General features: G+C 41.5%; 1 protein-coding gene across 1 annotated transcript in view; it reads left to right on the top strand.

Annotated features, from left to right (window-relative positions):
- The window catches only part of LOC145395008 (N-acetylneuraminate (7)9-O-acetyltransferase), a 131,969-nt gene that overhangs the window by 95,347 nt on the left and 15,205 nt on the right, over window positions 1-21,417 (top strand). The window contains exon 12 of the mRNA XM_080268753.1: window positions 15,322-15,564. Within this exon, the coding sequence (XP_080124879.1) occupies window positions 15,322-15,564 (243 nt within the window). The remainder of the gene's footprint in view (window positions 1-15,321; window positions 15,565-21,417) is intronic.

Below are 21,417 nucleotides of genomic sequence, written 5' to 3'. Positions count from 1 at the left end.
TGCCATAAGACATCCATGACGTGTGTTTACATTATGATCTCGCCAATGACACATCGGTGCATTCTAACTTAACCTAACCGACTAGTTTTGCCCCCTAACACTCCCCATGAAAATTTTAACCACCAAGGATTGCCATGAAGCCTCTTGAAAGTCCTCATTACCATTCAACCAGAAACTTCTGACATAATGAACATATGAATAATGGCTGCACAGAATCATGCATATTTCGCCATGAATAACTTTTGGCGCACTCATTTAAAGAAGAAAAAAAAAGTGTGAAACTATTTTTGAGTCATAAGTCACCAACAATAAAGGAAAAAAAAAACTATACTGAAGTTGTTAGCATGGAGTGATTGCATACTTCTCACTTCTCAGGTACAGTACACATGAATGCAGTAATCGTGAATAATAAACAAGTCAGCCAATCAGTGTAATTTGTGTGACAGTACAGTATACAGTAATTCACAGGAACTGAAGTCACATAATGATCTTACCTAACTATTTACGTCAACACGTAGTGTCTTCACATACCATAAGATCCAAATTTTCTCTACCAAAGACTGTCAGTTCGTAGCAAGGGTCGGGCACAAAGCTTTTCTTTTTCTTTTTCTTTTTCTTTTTTTTCATGTTGCATCCAAGGTGAAAACATGAATTTTACTGCTTCATCATCATTAACTTTTTTTTTTTCCAACAAAGAAACTATCCACATCGTAAACACACCCGAGTCATTTCATGTCTGATCATTTGCATATTAGCTCCCACACTGCATGCCACTTCGTCCAACAATTTTACATATTCCTTTGGAATAAATGCTTTTCTAGTGTTCTTAGCACTTTCAGGGTGCTTAGGCTTAACTAAAGTTAGTTTGGATTCACATGCTTAGAGTTATAAGAGGAAATGAGGAGCAAGGAAATAAGCAAATAAACGCTTCTCATCACAGGGACAATACACAATGCTGAGGCAGGCAGTGGCAGGTGGTATGGGACATGGGTCACGTGGGTCAGGTACAGTACAGTGAGTCCTCGAAATACGAAAGGGATAGGGACCAAAAATACCTTTCGTAATCCGAAATTTCCTATATCGGAACGATTTTCCCCATTGAAATATACATATAAAAGGGGGGATGCGTTCCAGGTTCCCATTGGACCCCCCACTTAAACTTTACCCCTCCTATTTAGAAGTATGCAATACACGTATACAGAACTATACTATTATACAGACATTAAAAAATAAAACAACTAATTACTGTAGTATTAGTACACTGTACAGTTAAATATAGACCTGTGCTGTGGCTGGATATGGTGCTATGTCACATGGTGGGACCCTAATAATTTCCAATTTCCTCTCCAGAGTCAGAGTTGAACATAGAGGATGGAAGTGATGCAAGTATAAGTGGCTGGGGAATGGCTGGGAGAAGAAGGGAGGTGAGAAGACAGGAAAATCAGTAGGATAGAAGTTGTGGAAGCAATGAAGAAAGTTGAATTGGGGAAAGCCCCAGGAATTGATGGAGTGTGTGGTGAAATGTTGAAGCATGGGGGAGAGATAGTAGTAGAATGGATGTGGAAGATGTACAGATTGGCCTGGGAGGAAGGTAGAGTTCTGGAGGATTGGAAGTCAGGTATAATTATTCCCTTGTACAAAGGAAAAGGGGAAAAAGAAGTGTGTGGTAATCATAGGGGCATTTGTCTTCTTAGTATAATAGGAAAAGTGTATAGTAGGATACTTATTGACAGAGTTAGGGAAATACTGTAACAGAGGAATTAGTTGGAGAAGAACAGGGAGGCTTTAGGAAGGGAAGAGGTTGTGTAGATCAGATATTCATTCTTAGATCTTTAGTGGAAAAGTTTCTGGAGAAGGGAAAGAAGTTGTATGCAGCTTTCATGGATTTGGAGAAAGCATATGGCAGGGTGGATAGACAAGGATTGTGGAAAGTATTAAGAATATATGGAGTAGATGGGAAGTTGTTGAATGTTGTGAAGAGTATGATGGTGCTAAGGCTGCAGTGCGTGTGGATGGTGAACTGAGTGAATTTTTCTCTTTGAAGGTTGGGTTGAAACAGGGATGTGACATGTCTCCATGGTTGTTCAATCTGTACATGGATGGGGTAATAAAAGTGGTACAAGGTAGGGTAGTGGATGTTGGAGTGGCCCTGGTGAGAGAGGGTAGTGTTTGGAAACTCCCTGTACTGTTGTTTGCAGATGATACAAGGGAGCTGCAAGGCTTGGTGGATGAGTTTGGGTGAGTGTGTAAGAAACGGAATCTAAAGGTGAATGTAGGGAAGAGTGAAGTGATGGTCTTTGAGAGAGGTGAAGTCAGTGAATGTACAGCGAGGTTGGATGATGAGGAATTGGAAAATGTGAGTATGTTTAAATACTTGGGTAGTGTGATGAGTAAGGATGGAGGTTTGGAGGGTGAAGTGCTTGAAAGGGTACAGCAGGGAAGAAAGGTTGCTGGTTCCTTGAAAGCAGTGATAAGAAACAGGGAAGTGAGCATGGAAGTGAAAAAGTTACTGCATGACAGTATTGTGATACCAACTCTAACGTATGGAAGTGAAGCTTGGACGTTGTTGGAAGGGCACAAGTCAAGAGTGAGTGCAGTGGAAATGAGTTATTTAAGAGGAGCCTGTGGAGTCACATGGAGAGACAGGCTGAAAAATGAGGATATAAAGGAGCGTTGTGGTGTGGATGTGGATGTGATAGGAAGCGTTAGGAGGAATGCACTGAGGTGATTTGGCCATGTGGAAAGGATGGAGGGTGAAAGACTGACGTAGAGAGTGTATGTGAGTGAGGTGGAGGAGGGGAGAGGGAGGGGGAGGCCGAGCATGAGATGGAGGTTGAGAGGTATATGAGAGAGGGGGGTGTGAGTTGGGAGCAGGGCAGTGGAATGGCAGGGGACAGGGCGACATGGAGGCGACTTATTTGTAGCCACCCTGAACGGGATTGAGGTGTCTGGCAATAGATAGATAGATAGATAGTCAGAGTACGGTGTTGTTTCTTTTTGGCAGCTGGTTCCCCGGATGCTGAAGATGATGCAAGGCGCTTGGGAGGCATGGCAAAAGTACGAAAACAGGAAGAACAGCGAAAAATTGCGTAATGTACAGCGAAGCTGAGAAGAGAGGACGGACGTGACTTGACTGGAAAGGGTGCGAAAATGTGTTTACCAGAGAGGGGTTAGTTCGTTGTCTCGCCGCAAGCGAGCGCAGCGCTGTGCAGCATGCCCATTTTGAATTTTTATTTTCTCTCGTATCGATTTTTGTACCATTGAGACAGATACTTTCGTATTGTGGAATTTGTCCTACATTCATCGCTTTTGTACCATCGGAAATTCGTACTTCGAGTTTTTGTATTTCAAGGACTCACTGTACTGTGTTACAGTAATTTTTTGTGTTCAACTACAGTACAGTATCCTTTATTTTTGTACCTGCAAAGAGAAATACTGTATACTGTATACAGTTACCTCTCAACTAATGCAAGTTTAAAAAACGCATTTTCGTGTTAACTATCTATCTATCTATCTATTGCCAGACGCCTCAATCCTGTTTGGGGTGGCCACAAACAAATTGCCTCCAAGTCGCCCTGTCCCCCGCCATTTCACTGCCCTGCTCCCAACTCACACCCCCCTCTCTCATATACCTCTCCACCCCGTCCCTCCATCTCATCCTCGGCCTCCCCCTCCCTCTTCCCCCCTCCACCTCACTCACATACACTCTCTTCGTCAGTCTTTCACCCTCCATCCTCTCCACATGGCCAAACCACCTCAGTGTGTTCCTCATAACGCTTCCTATCACATCCACATCCACACCACAACGCTCCTTTATATCCTCATTCGTCAGCCTGTCTCTCCACGTGACTCCACAGGCTCCTCTTAAATAACTCATTTCCACTGCTTTCACTCTTGACTTGTGTCCTTCCAACAATGTCCAAGCTTCACTTCCATACGTTAGAGTTGGTATCACAATACTGTCATGTAGTAACTTTTTCACTTCCATGCTCACTTCCCTGTTTCTTATCACTGCTTTCAAAGAAGCAGCAACCTTTCTTCCCTGCTGTACCCTTTCAAGCACTTCACCCTCCAAACCTCCATCCTTACTCATCACACTACCCAAGTTCTTAAACATACTCACATTTTCCAATTCCTCACCATCCAACCTCGCTGTACATTCACTAACTTCACCTCTCTCAAAGACCATCACTTTACTCTTCCCTACATTCACCTTTAGATTCCGTTTCTTACACACCCTCTCAAACTCATCCACCAGGCCTTGCAGCTCCCCTTCGTCTTCACTCAACAACACAGTATCATCTGCAAACAACAGTACAGGGAGTTTCCAAACACTATCCTCTCTCACCAGGGCCACTCCAACATCCACTACCCTACCTTGTACCTCTTTTATTACCCCATCCATGTACAGATTGAACAACCATGGAGACATGACACATCCCTGTTTCAAACCAACTTTCAAAGAGAAATTCACTTAGTTCACCATCCACACGCACTGCAGCCTTCGCACCATCATACATACTCTTCACAGCATTCAACAACTTCCCATCTACTCCATATATTCTTAACACTTTCCACAATCCTTGTCTATCCACCCTGTCATATGCTTTCTCCAAATCCATGAAAGCCGCATACAACTTCTTTCCCTTCTCTAGAAACTTTTCCACTAAAGATCTAAGAATGAATATCTGATCTACACAACCTTTTCCCTTCCTAAAGCCTCCCTGTTCTTCTCCAACTAATTTCTCTGTTCTTTCTCTAACTCTGTCTATAAGTATCCTACCATACACTTTTCCTATTATACTAAGAAGACAAATGCCCCTATGATTACCACACACTTCTTTTTCCCCTTTTCCTTTGTACAAGGGAATAATTATACCTGACTTCCAATCCTCCGGGACTCTACCTTCCTCCCAGGCCAATCTGCACATCTTCCACATCCATTCTACTACTATCTCTCCCCCATGCTTCAGCATTTCACCACACACTCCGTCAATTCCTGGGGCTTTCCCCGATTTAACTTTCTTCATTGCTTCCACAACTTCTATCCTACTGATTTCTTCCTGTCTTCTCACCTCCCTCCTTCTCCCAGCCATTCCCCAGCCACTTATACTTGCATTACTTCCATCCTCTACGTTCAACAATTCCTTAAAGTATTCTCTCCATCTGTTCACTTTTTCTCCCTTCTCCACTAGTAATCTACCATTTTTATCTTTCACTCCCCTGCTAACTTCACTTCCTCCCTGTCTTACTCTTTTCACTTCTCTCCAGAACATTTTCTTACAGTCCCTCCACTTTACACTCAAATTCCTTCCAAATTCCTCATCCACTCTCTTCTTACTCTCTCTTACTAATCTTTTCACCTCTCTCTTTCTTTCCACATATAACTCTCTCTTCCGCCTCTCAACTTCTTCCACACCCCTATTTCTCATCCATTCATTGTATGCTTTCTTCTTTTGTGCCACAGCCTGTTTCACCTCTTCAGTCCACCACGCTGTTCCTTGCACCCCCCTCCGTCTTCTCTTCCTTCCACACACCACATCACATGCTGCACATATCTCTTCTGTAAATATCTTACACACACCTTCCACGTCTCCCATCTGCTCCAATTCATATTTGCCCAATCGTGTTAACATGAGCAAATATTTATGGAGATATGTTTAACTAATAAGGGTTTCTCGATTTAACGCGACTTTACACATACGTGATGGTTTCAAATTAGCCGCATGCCTTGGACAGTCCCGAGCTGATAGACCGTGTGTGGCAGTTTATGCATAAATACAATTTTTTTATTTGCCTGTTGCTTAAACCAGTTTTATTTGAATGAAGTTTGGCCCCATTCTGAGGAATTTGGCTCATTTTCGGACAAAATTTGACCAGGAAAGTGATGACAGTTCTAAATTGCTACAACTTGATGCTGCAGAAAAGAAAGAAGAAAACCACTCAGACCAAGATAGAGCAGTTCTTTATGAAGAAGACAGAAAACTTAAGGGAGTTATCTTCATCACCAGTAGCACGGGAGTCAGAAGAAGAGGAAGAGGAAGGACAGCAGAGCAAGGAGGGACAACAAATTTAGGGTGGGGAGTGGCGGGAGGTGGGGAGAGGGGGGAGGAGGGACAGCAGCAGACGACGAGTGATGCATAGATGAAGTGAGGCTTTGTTGTTATTGTTTGTGACCTACTTACTGTAATGAAAATTTTGCTTTTACTGTAGTGTTTTTATGACCTACTAATGCATTAATAATGTTGAGAAACTTTCACAATGCCGTGAATGAAGCAGAATTGAAAGAAAATCCACGTAAAAAAAGAATACAGTATGTATTTGGGGAGAAGTAAACAATGCTTCAGCCCAACTAGGGCTCATCCATCCATCATCCACTCCTACATTGCCCCATGAGGAGTGTAGGAGCCTGGGGCTAGGCAGTTGGTCCAGATATTTAAGATGAGAGTGAGCTAGGGCTCAGATGTTGTTATTTCTCCCCAAATATACTGTTTTTGTTTTTTATGTGGATTTTCTTTCAAATTAATATTGTTGCTTTTAAGTTTAGAGTAGCATAGCTCCCCAAATGAGTAGACTTTTCCACAGTCCAGGAACGTAACCCTCAATATTACCATTGTTTCGTATGGGAAAATTGTTTAAATAAATAATGCATTTTTAACTAACCCTCGTGTTATTTGAGAGGTTACTGTAGTTAGAAATGACAAACTTTCAAATAACAGACAAATTTCCTGTGTCTGGAGTGATTCTCTGCCAGCAGATATTGTCTGTTGCTTCTGAAATCCGTTGATTCGGGGTCCATAGAATCGAGTGTCGACTGTATAGCACATTGAAACTTATAGATTTGTTTAACCTGGTATGTATATTTGCCCACCGAAATGATGCAGTAAAGTCGTGAATACTACAAAAAAAATGGACAGGGTAAACTTCATAAGCCTGCCAATAGAGGTGAGGTTTATTTTCTATCAACCAAGATGGCCCCTAGTCTGGCAGATCTGTTGTACCGAGAGAGATTGGAAAAGCTTGATTTGCCTTCCTTAGAGGAAAGGAGAGAGAGAGGCAACATGATTGCAGTGTTCAGGACCATGATGGGAGTAGATAAAATTGACAGAGAAGATCTGTTTGTATGGGATAAGAGAGTAACAAGAGGACACTGAATGAAATTGAAGAAACCAAGCTGCTTGAAGGATGTCAAGAAATATAGCTTTCCTTATAGATGGATAGACCTGTGGAATAGCCTGGACAAAGAGATTGTCCATTCTAAAAACTTAAAAGAGTTTAAAGCAAAATTTGACACTGAGAAACAGAGACGGGACCCCACGAGCATAGCTCATTTCCTGTATATCACAATGGGGTGCTTCTGAAAAGCCTAGTATTCCGTCAGATGGCTCCACTGTAGCAGTAAACACATTCCCGCGCTGTTTAAAAAGCATAATTTTATTTGTTAAATACTTACACTGTTGTGTGAAATTGTGAATCATAGTAATGTCATATGCCGTAATATAAATAATACAAACAGAACACGTATATATAACGTATCATGAATTGTTTATATTTACCATAAACTGAAATTAAAATATCACTGATGGCATGTGATGGCAATCCGCCATTTCAGTGGTCCTATATTATTTAATTTCTGCTACATTTAGTGCAAGTTAGATTCTTAATACATAGTTTATTCAGAGTGTAAAGTACGCCTAGTGGGTATCTTGACTCATCCAGTCTCTATGTGGGCAGAAATTTAATGTTGAGTAAATACTGGCATTCACCATCAAAAATGATCCGGTCTGAGGAACCGTCCCAAAACCAAGATCGTTTACGCGTCATTCTTTGCCCGGTCTCACCGAGGACAGACGACTGTGGAAGGTACACAAGCCAAGACATCGCCTCCAAGTGATCCGCAAGATTCACACGGAGTCAAGTTCAGTATTCACGATTATATATATATATATATATATATATATATATATATATATATATATATATTATATATACACACACACATGCAAACGTGAGAACACATGATGAGTAAATACTACTGCATCCTCTTAAATGTCTACCACGAGTGAGATTGCATCCAGGTCAAGAGGACTGGTATGTGCACAAGCTACTGACTCAGTCAGTGGAAGATCTTACAAACATATGTGTGTCGACAGGTGGCCTGGAGACAGTTCTCACATGACCATACCATTAGGGACTTGCCAAGAGGGGGCAATGTGTGTAAGATATTGATGATAAGATGACCTTAATGTATTTATTTGGTAGGCACTTGGTGAAATGTAAAAATTAAAATAACCACTAGTTCTCAACAGAAAAAGACAAAACTTCACTAACACTTTATTTACAAAAAGCTACAATGATACATATACGACTCACTCATGGTGCAAGGAAGCTGCAGGGGAAGGTCTCTCTCTCTCAGCTCAACAGTCAGGAACTCACATTACTGAACTATATGTGTTTGTGGGTGTGTCCATTTACGACAGTAATGTAACCAACGTCGGATACAGGGATATGAGAAATGAGCGTAGCTTAGTTAACAGCTAGAGAGGCAATATGTGGGAATGACAATCACACAAAGGTATCGCTCACTGAAACACACTGCCTGTACATAGTCACTTACGAACCAATGACGAATGTTATGAATTTAGCTTGTTTCTACTCTGAGTGAATCCGTGACATTACACGCCATCAAAATAAAATTTTTCATGGAAACTTGACATCCCTCGTGAAAAACTTAAACACGGGACTGTCTTGTGGTGCGCATGCGTGAAGGAAGCGAGTAAAATGTTGAATGCCAGTATTTACTCAACATTAAATTTCTGCCCACATAGAAACTGGATGAGTCTAGATACCCACTAGGCGTACTTTACAGTCTGAACAGACAATGTATTAAGAACCAAATTTGCACTAAATGTAGCAGAAATTAAATAATATAGGGTCACTGGAAGGACGGGTTACCATCACATGTCATCAATGATATTTTAATATCCGTTTATGATAAATGTAAACACTTCACGTTACGTTATATATACGTGTTCTATTTGTATTATTTATATTTCGGCATATGACATTACCATGATCCACATTTTCACACAACAGTATAGATATTTAACAAAGAAAAATATGCTTTTTAAACAGTGCGGGGAATGTGTTTACTGCAACAGTGGAGCCATCTAGCGGAATACTAGCTTTGAAAGCACCCCATTAGGTAAATACACACACACACACACACACATACACACGAAAGCTCGATTGAAACATTACTTTGCTCGATGTGAGAGTATCTGTGCATGGCTATGTCTGTCTCTGTGTGTATTTACCTATTTGCATTTACCTATTTGTAGTACAGTATACAGGAATTGAGCAATGCTCGTGTTGTCCTGTCTCCATATCCACATTTATCAAGTCTACCTTTACACACATGAATGTTTTTCTCGTGCACCACCTCATTGTCTAAGTCGTTCCAAATATTTAAGTATTTACCTAATATACCTAATTGTGATATACACGGAATGTACTATGCTCGAGGGTTTCCGTCGCTGTTTCTCAATAAGTCAAATTTAGCTTTAAACTCGTTTAAGTTTTTAGACTGGACGATGTCTTTGTCCAGGCTATTCCATAAGTCTATACTTCTATAAGGAAAGCTGTATTTCTTGATATCCTTCAAGCAGCTTGACTTTTTCAATTTCATTCTGTGTCCTCTTGTTGCTCCCTTATCCCATACAAACAGATCTTCTTTGTCAATTTTATCTACTCCCACCATGGTCCTGAACACTGCAATCATGTCTCCCCTCTTTCTCCTTTCCTCTAAGGAAGGCAAATCCAGTTTTTCCAGCCTCTCTCTGTATGACAGGTCTGTCAGACTGGGGACCATCTTGGTTGCTGTTCTTTGTATTCTCTCAATCTTCCAAATCTCACCCTCATTCATTAGAGCCATCCCCACATCCACTGCCCTACCTTGCAGCTCCTTTACAACCCCATCCATGTATATATTAAACAGCCATGGAGACATCACACAACCCTGTTTCAGTCCCACATTTAGATCAAAGAACTCACTCAGCTCGCCATCCACTCGCACCGTAGCCCTAGCTCCTTTGTACATACTCTTCACAGCATTGAACAATTTCCCATCCACTCCATATATTCTTAATACCTTCCACATACCTTGCCTATCTATTCTGTCATAAGCTTTCTCCAGGTCCATGAAGGGAGCATACACTTTCTTTTCCTTTTCTAGATACTTCTCCACTAAACATCATAGAACAAATATCTGATCTACACACCCTTTTCCCTTCCTAAATCCCCCTTGTTCTTCTCCAACTAGCTCCTCTGTCATATCCCTAACCTTATCAATGAGTATTCTATCATATATTTTACCAGTCACACTGAGAAGGCAAATACCCCTATGGTTACCACATACTTCTCTCTCCCCTTTTCTTTTGTATAAAGGAACAATTATGCCTGATTTCCAGTCCTCTGGAACCCTTCCCAAGCCAATCTACACAACTTCCATATCCACTCCACAACAATCTCACTCCCATACCTCAGCATTTCACCACACACTCCATCAATTCCTGGGGCCTTTCCCATCTTGATCTTCTTCATTGCTTCCACTACTTCTGCCCTACTGATCTCTTCCTCCCTCCTCTCATCTCTTCTTCTCCCAGCCATTCCCCAACCACTTATACTTGCACTGCTCTCACTCTTTACATTCAACAAATTCTCAAAGTGCTCCTTCCATCTCCTCAATTTCTCTCTCTTCTCCACCAGCAATCTGTTATTCCTATCTTTCACTCCCCTACTGTTTCCCCTTTCACATTGCCCTACTTTCTTTACCTCCTTCCAAAACAATTTCTTACTCTCCTTCCATTTCACACTCAGATTCCTCCCAAACTCTTCGTCCACTTTCTTCTTACTCTCCTTCACCAGTCCCTTCACCTCCCTTCTCCTGCTCACATATACCTCTCTTTTCTCTCTCTCATCTTCTCCCCTACCTCTACTCGCTAACCATTCACTATATGCCTTCTTCTTTTGTTCCACAGCTCATTTCTCCTCATCATTCCACCATGCTGTCCCTTTCACACCCTTGCATCTCCTCCTCACTCCACAAACCACCTCACTCGGTGCGCCTATCTCTTCCGTGAATATCTTACATACGTCTTCCACCCCTTCCATCTGCTCTAGCTCATACCTTACCAATCTTTCTTCCACTATGCTCTTATACTCTGCCATTTTCTCACTATCTTGCAAATTCTCCACTCTTCTCACAGGAGCTGTTTCCTCCTGTCTTCCCCTTCGTCTCCTCAGTCATTTTCTTTGCAGCTATACCTTGGCCATCGCTAAATGATGGTCCGAGACTCCATTCCCCCACCCTCTCCACACTCTTGCATCCAACACTTGTCTTCTCATTCGCTCATCCACACACACGTAGTCTGTTATTGCCTTTCGTTCAACAAGTTCACCATCCATCCTCCTCATTACTCTCCATGTATACTGGTAGATCATCTTATGTCGACAGTAGGTGTTGGCTATTGCCATCCCCTTACCAGCACAGATGTCCACCAAAGCACTACCATTCCCATCTACTTCTGCTGGCACACCCCACTGACCAACCACTCCATCCACTCGTACATTCCCAACTTTGCCATTCATGTCTCCAATCAAAAGCACTCTTTCGCTCCTCTCAGATTTGTCCATACATGCTTCTATTCTCGCCCAAAACTCATCTTTCACTCTTGCCACTCGGTCCTCTGTCGGAGCATACACACATACAATCGCCCACGCTTGTATACCTACTTTCATCCTCACCCATACAATCCTTGCACCCACTGTTCCATACTCTCTTATATTCTCCTTCCACTTCTTGCTTATCATCAGACATACTCCCTCTCTTGCCCTCTCATTCTCATTAACACCCGCACATATTGTATACCTAAACCATATTCCCATTTTCTCACCCTTTCACCTTTCCATTTAGTTTCAGTCAATTCACATATATCCACTCTTGCATCCTCTAGCACCTGAACAATCTCTCTCTCACATTCCACATTCCCACCCTCAGAATGTCCTTTGTCCGTTCCTTAGTCATCAACGTATGGTCCGTCCTGGTCTGAGGCGCTTTATTCGCTTGTTTAGTTAGGTTTTTTTATGGGGTGGGGCACTAACCCACCACCAACCCTTTTAGTCGCCTCGTACGACAAGCAGAAATACTGGGGGAGTATTCTTGAAACCCCCCTACCCCCAGGGGGGGTAAATAATTTACTCTTCTCTTCCTCTGGTCTTTCCTCATTCTTTGTTTTTGCATCCTCCCTCTTCTCCTATAGTGTTCCCAGTTCCTCTTGAGTTAGGCATCTTTTTGTCCATACTTTTTAAAATTCCTCTTTTTCCATGAGTTATTTTGCATTTTTTAATATTTCCTTTGCAGTGTTTGCACTCTGGAAGGTTACTTTCAGGGACCTTGACTTACCTCTCTCATGTTTCCCAAGCTGTTTATGTTCTTCTATATCTTTATCACAGATATCCTCAGATACTTGCTTCAGTATGTTCATTGTGTTTTCCATCTCCTTTTTGTCCCTTGAGAGTTTGTATTTTAATTCTTCTTTATCTAAGCCACAAGGTACTGTAGATTTGTTAATCTCTACAGCTTCCCTGATTAGTTTTGTGTTGTTTTTTATGATTTCTTTCACTTCCTTACACTTATTTTCTTCTACCTTTGTATCTAAAACATTCTTTACTTTCACCATTTCAACATACTCGTTTGTAGTTTGAACCTCGTCTTTGTAATTTCTCACCATTTCATTTACCTGTGGTATTTTCTCTTCAGTATTAGTACTTTGGTCTGTCAGACTGCTGGTTTTCCTGCTTTTCTCCATATCATTTCTGAAATCATCCATAATTCTCTCATGGTTGACAACTGTACATCCTATTTCACTAGCCTTCATTCTCAGTGAATTTACCTCAGCTGATAGTTCATATGTTGTTGTGGCTTTTCTGTTTATTTCCTTTATTAATTCTTCATTTTTTCCCTCTGTTTGCATAGCTCATTCTTGATTTCATCGATATCCATTTGAAAATTTCTCTCTAGTCTGTTTACTCTTTCAGCTAACTTATCGTAAGCTTCCTTTTCAACCAGTTCTGGGTAGAATTCATCATCCTGTTTTTTTTACCTGTGTCTCCTCTCTTAACACCTTCTAAAAGCATCTTTCCAAAATATGAAGCCATCCTAAAGAAAAGATAATCTCAACTTACAGTAGTTGCATCATTCGCTTGCCTTGGTGTTGTTTAGCTGATGTAAGAAAACTCAGCACATTCCGTGACACTAATTTATAGATGTTAACTTACTTTAGGCTACACTTTTTCTGCTGTTACTTGTTTTACCATGTTGGATCATCAATTAAATTAGCCTAAATGAGCTTGACCCATAAATAGATACAACTTAGGTATCCCAGAGTGGAGCTCAGTGTTATACATCCGACTTGTGTACTGTCTCTTCCATGTGTGTGTGTGTGTGTTGGAGTCAGTTATTTGGGTGTGTGTGATGCATGAGGTTGGAGAGGTAGGTGGGGTGGTTTGGTGCATCACCAGGGTGGGTGGGCATGATGGGTGTTAAGAGTGAGGTGGGTTGGTTAGATGGGGTGTGTAGGGTGGCTTGGGGGGGGAGGGTGTTGTAGGGATAGATGGGTTGCTGAGTGGATGCCTTGAGTCCGCTGGGTGGGTGATTAGTCACAAAAAATAAAGTTTCAACAGCTTAAGCATGAGTATGAGCATCTGCCAATGCTATAATAGGTCTTAGAGAGCCACATAGTCGTGTAAAATGAGTAGCATGTAAATAATTCACCCCTGAATATAACTTTTCAAAGAACAAATGAATTACGAGTAATAACTGAAAGGAATCCTGGGCATGCTTGTAATTCTTACCCATTCCATACAGTATCTTGTTACTTGTGTTGTACAGTAATATCATTTTGATTGGCAAGTATACAAACCAGGATAACCGAATCTGTAAGTTTTGAAACACTGGATCTCATTTCACTGACATCAGTATGAACCACTGGGTAAAGATCCATGACAACACGCCACTGTTACCAAGTGCGATAAGGACCCTACTACCTCGATTCTGCATTAGGTGTCCTCTTTCCAGTTGTCAGCAACTGTAACTGTGCAACTGTTTTCAGGTTGTCAGATGATAAGATGAAGTGAAAGGACAGAAAAACCACAGCTGTGGTTTATTTATAATTTCAGTATTTTACTATCAAGCTTTTTATATTTTAATGATTCTGATCCAGTCATCATTTTATTAGCTTCAGAATGTTTGGTACTATATTATGTATACACTGTAGTGTTAAGATTTCGTTAGTTTAACTTCAGATTTTTTTTTTCATATGCAGGATATTTGCCATGGAATCATAACTGGACTTGTCATCATCATCCAAACCCTAATTACTCTTCTGTTGGTGGGAACACCCACCAACCATTCACATAATGTAGTGTTACCTTCAGGTGACTGCAGTGAGTGACAAGTCAAAATGCTTTCTTGTAGCCCAGGAAACCATTTACAACATTGGGATATAATGATATAACCAAATGGACACCTGATATTGTAATGGATTGTTGTTGTTGTTGTCCCAGGCTCATCTGAATGTGAACCTGATGGACTGTAGGCTGAAATTGCCCTTGTCTAGCAGTCCACCATCCTCCATTCGGGGAGAGGGAGGTAGGTGAGAGATGTTCGTATATTGAAATAACGTAGCCATTTGGATATATTGCTGCCACTGCATGAAGGTGTCCTTCACCTACACCTCAGATCGGTTAAGATGCTCCAACCAGACTCAAATATCACCCTCAGGGGGAAAGAGTCTGGTCATTCTTACCTTATATATGTGGAGGAAATAGCATAACCTTGGGTCCGTACACTCCTGATAAGGGCTGTAGAGGATTGGATGATAGAGGGATAGTTTTAGTACACATCATAAATACACTTTTGTAAGTTTCAGTGTAGTATTGTTATTTCGTCATTTAATCGATATTTCAGTGTTTTAAGTTTGTTATGACTATAATATTACTAAGAATACTATTCTCTCATACTGAAAATAAATTGTCATTTTCACATTTGTTACAATATCATTCTGCAGTAATAGTAGGCTTGAAATTTGAGACAGAAAATAGAGGGTTTTCATCTAAATCCCACTAGTGAACTGGCTTCTCTAGATGCACTGCCTTAAAGCTACTTGTCTCTTGCTGAGCAAGTAGACCTCCTATATTGTAAATCATCATTGACATTTTTATGCTCATTTTTCTGTTCTACCATTTAATTATCTTGTGCAGGTAATGTTCCGCATCAACTTCCTGACGGTGCTACTGTGTCTGACCATGAACCGTCCCTACCAGTTCTACTACTTTGTGCCATTGGTGTCGTTTTGGTACACCGTGCTGCACCTGACCCTGGCCCTGCCTCCACGCCTCACCCCACCTCGCCCTGGCACTGAAGCCTCACCATTCAACTATCTATACAGTGTGGTCAAGTTTGTGGGCCTTTCTGGCTTCATTACTGTACTTTTTCTTTCCGAGGTGAGTGGGATTTTTGGTTTAATAAATATTACCTGTTCTGCTACTGTACTTGTGTAAAACCATACACGATCTTGAAACTCCATCATTTTATCCATCTGTTCATCCATCCATCCATCCAATCTTGTTTTACACTATCTGTCCATTGCCAGACGCCTCAATCCCGTCCGGGGTGGCCACAAACAAATTGCCTCCACGTTGCCCTGTCCCCCGCCATTTCACTGCCCTGCTCCCAGCTCACACCCCCCTCTCTCATATACCTCTCAACCCCATCCCTCCATCTCATCCTCAGCCTCCCCCTCCCTCTCCCTCCCTCCACCTCACACACACTCTCTTCGTCAGTCTTTCACCCTCCATCCTCTCCACATGGCCAAACCATCTCAGTGTATTCCTCCTTACGCTTCCTATCACATCCACATCCACACCACAACGCTCCTTTATATCCTCATTTGTCAGCCTGTCCCTCCATGTGACTCCACAGGCTCCTCTTAAATAACTCATTTCCACTGCTCTCACTCTTGACTTGTGTCCTTCCAACAATGTCCAAGCTTCACTTCCATACGTTAGAGTTGGTATCACAATACTGTCATGTAGTAACTTTTTCACTTCCATGCTCACTTCCCTGTTTCTTATCACTGCTTTCAAGGAACCAGCAACCTTTCTTCCCTGCTGTACCCTTTCAAGCACTTCACGCTCCAAACCTCCATCCTTACTCATCACACTACCCAGGTACTTAAACATACTCACATTTTCCAATTCCTCACCATCCAACCTTGCTGTACATTCACTGACTTCGCCTCTCTCAAAGACCATCACATTACTCTTCCCTACATTCACCTTTAGATTCCGTTTCTTACACACTTTCCCAAACTCATCCACCAGGCCTTGCAGCTCCCCTTTGTCTTCACTCAACAACAGTATCATCTGCAAACAACAGTACAGGGAGTTTCCAAACACTACCCTCTCTCACCAGGGCCACTCCAATGTCCACTACCCTACCTTGTACCTCTTTTATTTCCTCATCCATGTACAGATTGAACAACCATGGAGACATGACACATCCCTGTTTCAACCCAACCTTCAAAGAGAAATATTCACTTAGTTCACCATCCACACGCACTTCAGCCTTAGCACCATCATACATACTCTTCATAGCATTCAACAACTTCCCATCTACTCCATATATTCTTAATACTTTCCACAATCCTTGTCTATCCACCCTGTCATATGCTTTCTCCAAATCCATGAAAGCTGCATACAACTTCTTTCCCTTCTCTAGAAGCTTTTCCACTAAAGATCTAAGAATGAATATCTGATCTACACAACCTTTTCCCTTCCTAAAGCCTCCCTGTTCTTCTCCAACTAATTCCTCTGTTATTTCCCTAACTCTGTCCGTAAGTATCCCACCTTACACTTTTCCTATTGTACTAAGAAGACAAATGCCCCTATGATTACCACACATTTCATTTTCCCCTTTTCCTTTGTACAAGGGAATAATTATACCTGACTTCCAATCCTCCGGAACTCTACCTTCCTCCCAGGCCAATCTGCACATCTTCCACATCCATCCTACTACTATCTCTCCCCCATGCTTCAACATTTCACCACACACTCCATCAATTCCTGGGGCTTTCCCCAATTTAACTTTCTTCATTGCTTCCACAACTTCTATCCTACTGACTTCTTCCTGTCTTCTCACCTCCCTCCTTCTCCCAGCCATTCCCCAGCCACTTATACTTGCATCACTTCCATCCTCTATGTTCAACAATTCCTTAAAGTGTTCTCTCCATCTGCTCACTTTTTCTCCCTTCTCCACAAGTAATCAATTACCCCATGCAGGATAATAATGGAAACAAAATCTTTTATGGAAATGATGTACTCAATATACTTCTGTTTTTCTAGACAAAACCAAAATGCCTTTGTGTTGTGAGACTACATGATATAAGCTCCAGAGGAGGTTTAAGCTTTCCTTACATGCCAATAGATAAGCTGTTTGTGGATCATGCAACCTGGTAAGGTGTTGCATCCCCATTCATTGCAGTGTACAGCACTGGAAACAACAGTGATATTTTCATGGCATATTAATTTTTGATATATTCAAGCTAATAAGATGATGATGAAAACTAATAAGGTTTCTCTTATTCCAGTTAGAAATATTAGGCAAGTCAGATTATCATGTGTGATGTAACCTCACACCATGCATGTTGTACAGTAGTGACTTGTGATAGATGTTATGAGAAGCTAGTGGAAAAGTGAAGGATAGGGTCATCAATATATGAGTGAATAGTACTAGATGTGAAGCTCTGGTCACTGATCAGTAGGGGGAAGAGAGGCAATGAAAGAACAGAACTCTGAGATAGCCTTAGAAGATCTGCCAGCCTAAAACAGCAACCGTAGAACAGTCAGAAAGGAAGCACAAGATAAGGACACAGATCAGAGAACAGAAACCAAACGAGAGCAGATTGGGAATTAACCCCCACCACATTAATTCTTATCAACGCGATTACCTTCCCTGAGTTGTAGTTTTTCAACTTTTTTTTTTCTTTCTTTCTTTTTTAAGTTGATATTTTGTCATCAGATCAAGTGTTTCTGAGCTCGAACTCCTTATCACCCTCGTCTTTTTGTAATTTTACACGTCTTGGGTGGATGTGAGGGCTGTTATAAGTCGCCAGCACTAAGGGAGGTAGACGTGTGTGAATCCACCATTGCTGGGCTACAACTGAGAACTGAATTACTAAATATGCAGTATTTGGCAACTGCAGTGTGGCAGGGATTGGCAGCATATCTGATGGCATAGAGGAGACTCAACATTCCCATGGAAACCACTGACTCTTCCTGTACTTGAAAGTATGGTGTGGAGACCCAGCGTCTCAATATGAGGCGATGAGCTTGGCGAGAGTTAAAGATTTGTGCCAGACTTGGTCAGAAACCTTTGAAATGTTAGATGCAATGGCAGAAGCCTAAACAAAGTCCCTAGAAGAGGATGAACAACAATCTGAAAGGAATGTGAATTGATTGCTAGTGTAGTATCCCAAACAGAACCACTTACAATCAAAAAGAATATTGTGAGAGGGAAAAGGCTTGGCTTCCTGTAAAAGATAGACTCAGTTACTTTGAAAATGCAAGAGATTAAAGCACTTAGACATTAGAGGAATGGGATCTGTCACCCTTCTTCAGGACAGGTTGAATGAAACCAAACTTTCAGCTAGAAGGAGAGATGTAAGTTGACAGACAAAGATGAAAGAGTTTGCTTAGGCTGAGTATCAGCATGGAAACAGCCCGTGAGCTCAACTAAAAGAATTTTCCATCAGAACTAGGCCTTACTGCATTAAGGTCAGAGAAGGGAGAATGATTTAGCATTGTAGTTTCTGATATTCATCCTCGTTAATCACTGAGGTTGAAGTATTTAACCGCCAGTTTGTCACTGAAGTTTCAGCACAGTAATGGCTCATGATCCAGCAGTATATTTATCAGCATCCTGGTGCCTCATCACAAGTGTTCACCTACTCCCTGTCTGTCAGATCATTGCTGGTTGGGAGGTATAATGACAGTCATTTCATTACCACCTGGCATCAAATACTGAACTAGCAACAATGGCTTCTAATGTTGATGTGGTTCAATTAGCTGATCTGTGTTTGTATGATGAAAAAGGGAATGAACTGATTGAATATTAATCAGTTAAAGAAGAATCTACCTCATCCCACCAGCAAGTGGGAAAAAGAGGCAGAATGATGATGATGATCAGGATGATAAAGAAGAAACTGTGAGACTGAGATTTCACTGGAAGGAAACAAAGACCCCACATACAGTACTTGTTGGAAAGGGCATGGGGGAATTATCAGTTACAGTACTGTAGTTATTCAGTAGCCATTAATCCTTGTATCACTGTCAATCCAGAGGGATTTATCAAGTTTCCTTGGCATGTCACTGTAAGAGTAACCATGTTTGACATTTTTTTCTAATCCTGTAATATTAAGCATTTATATACAGTATATGTAAATGAAATACATGTGTAAATTCTTAATTTAGTCTTTGAAGTGAGGCACATATATCCTTAGAAAGATACGGTATACCAAGATGTACCGTTGGGGGCAATATTCCCTTTCCACCCTCTTCTGGCAAAAACATAGTTTTGACAACTTTGGATGGTAGGTAGCTCCTGTGGGTATCAAACCCGGCTCAGCCTCTAATCTCCCTTTCCACACTTAGAGCACCTACTCACCTTATCTCCCCTTCTTTTTAGTTCATTAATTTATTCATCATCTAATCCAGTGTTGCCCCATGAGCAATGTAGAAGCCCAGGGCTAGGCAAGGTGGTCCTGACGTTTAAGATGAGAGTGACCAGCCTCACCCATCCCTGAGTGGCCTTATGTGAGCACGAAATCCCAACCACCCCTTGGATATAAACCTACACCGGCTCAATCCGATTGGAGCGCCTTAATAACCCTCTAAACCACCTGGCACCATAATTTGGTTATATGGTTACCACCCAGCAAGGTAAATGGTTTCCTGGTGTACAGGAACCATTTGGCTTGTCACTCTGTAGAATCACCCATAGACAGAAGGAAGAGGAAAGAATGAAGGAAAGAGTGTAGAGGAAGGAAGGAAGAGAGGAAAGGGCAGGCAACTGAGAGTAGCACTACATCGAGTGATTGGATGATGAGCGCCCCCAGTTAGCAGTGTAAGAGATATAAGAATGATGAAGTTTGCACACACACACACACACACACACACACACACACACACACACACACACACACACACACACACACACACACACACACACACACACACACACACACACACACACACACACACACACACACACACACACACACACACACACACACACACACACACACACACACACACACACACACACACACACACACACACACACACACACACACACACACACACACACACACACACACACACACACACACACACACACACACACACACACACACACACACACACACACACACACACACACACACACACACACACACACACACACACACACACACACACACACACACACACACACACACACACACACACACACACACACACACACACACACACACACACACACACACACACACACACACACACACACACACACACACACACACACACACACACACACACACACACACACACACACACACACACACACACACACACACACACACACACACACACACTTCAGAGTTTAAGAGCATTACTACATAGAATGGAAGAGAAATCAGAAAGAATAATACTAACTGGAGATTTTAATACAAATATAAATTGGAATACTCTAGATATAATAAGCCAAGAAAGCTGTTGGGACCAAAAGCTCCTGGATCTTGTGCAAGAGTTTTTCCTAACGCGACAGGTAAGGGAAGGCACCAGAAAAAGAGGACTCGATGTACCCTTAATGTTAGATCTTATATTTACTGGGCAAGAAAACGATATTGACAGTTTAATATATCACCCTTCATTCGGCAAAAGCAACCATGCAGTACTAAATTGCAACTTCAGGATTGCATATGACATAGTTAACAGCAATGAAAGTTACAAAAAGAGCCTAAACTATAAAAAGGGAAACTATCATGACCTAAAGAAGTACTTCTTAGAAATTGATTGGGAAAAGGAGCTTAGAGGACAAGATTTAAATGCTGTATATAAAAAATTCTGTGAACTTTATGAAATAGGAGTCCAGAAGTACATCCCACAGCACAAAGAAGCAGAAAAGAAAGAAATGGTTCAATACAGAATGTAAAAAATCAAAAGAAAAAAGAGATTTGTTGTGGAATAGATACAGAAGACACAATAGTGAAAGGGCATATAACAACTATAAACAGGCAA

Source organism: Coenobita brevimanus, chromosome 29 (assembly GCF_032717465.1).
Source record: "Coenobita brevimanus isolate Jiangsu-jjx chromosome 29, ASM3271746v2, whole genome shotgun sequence".
NCBI lineage: Eukaryota > Metazoa > Arthropoda > Malacostraca > Decapoda > Coenobitidae > Coenobita > Coenobita brevimanus.
Note: the sequence above shows the minus strand (reverse complement) of the source record. Positions and strands in the feature narration are given on the sequence as shown.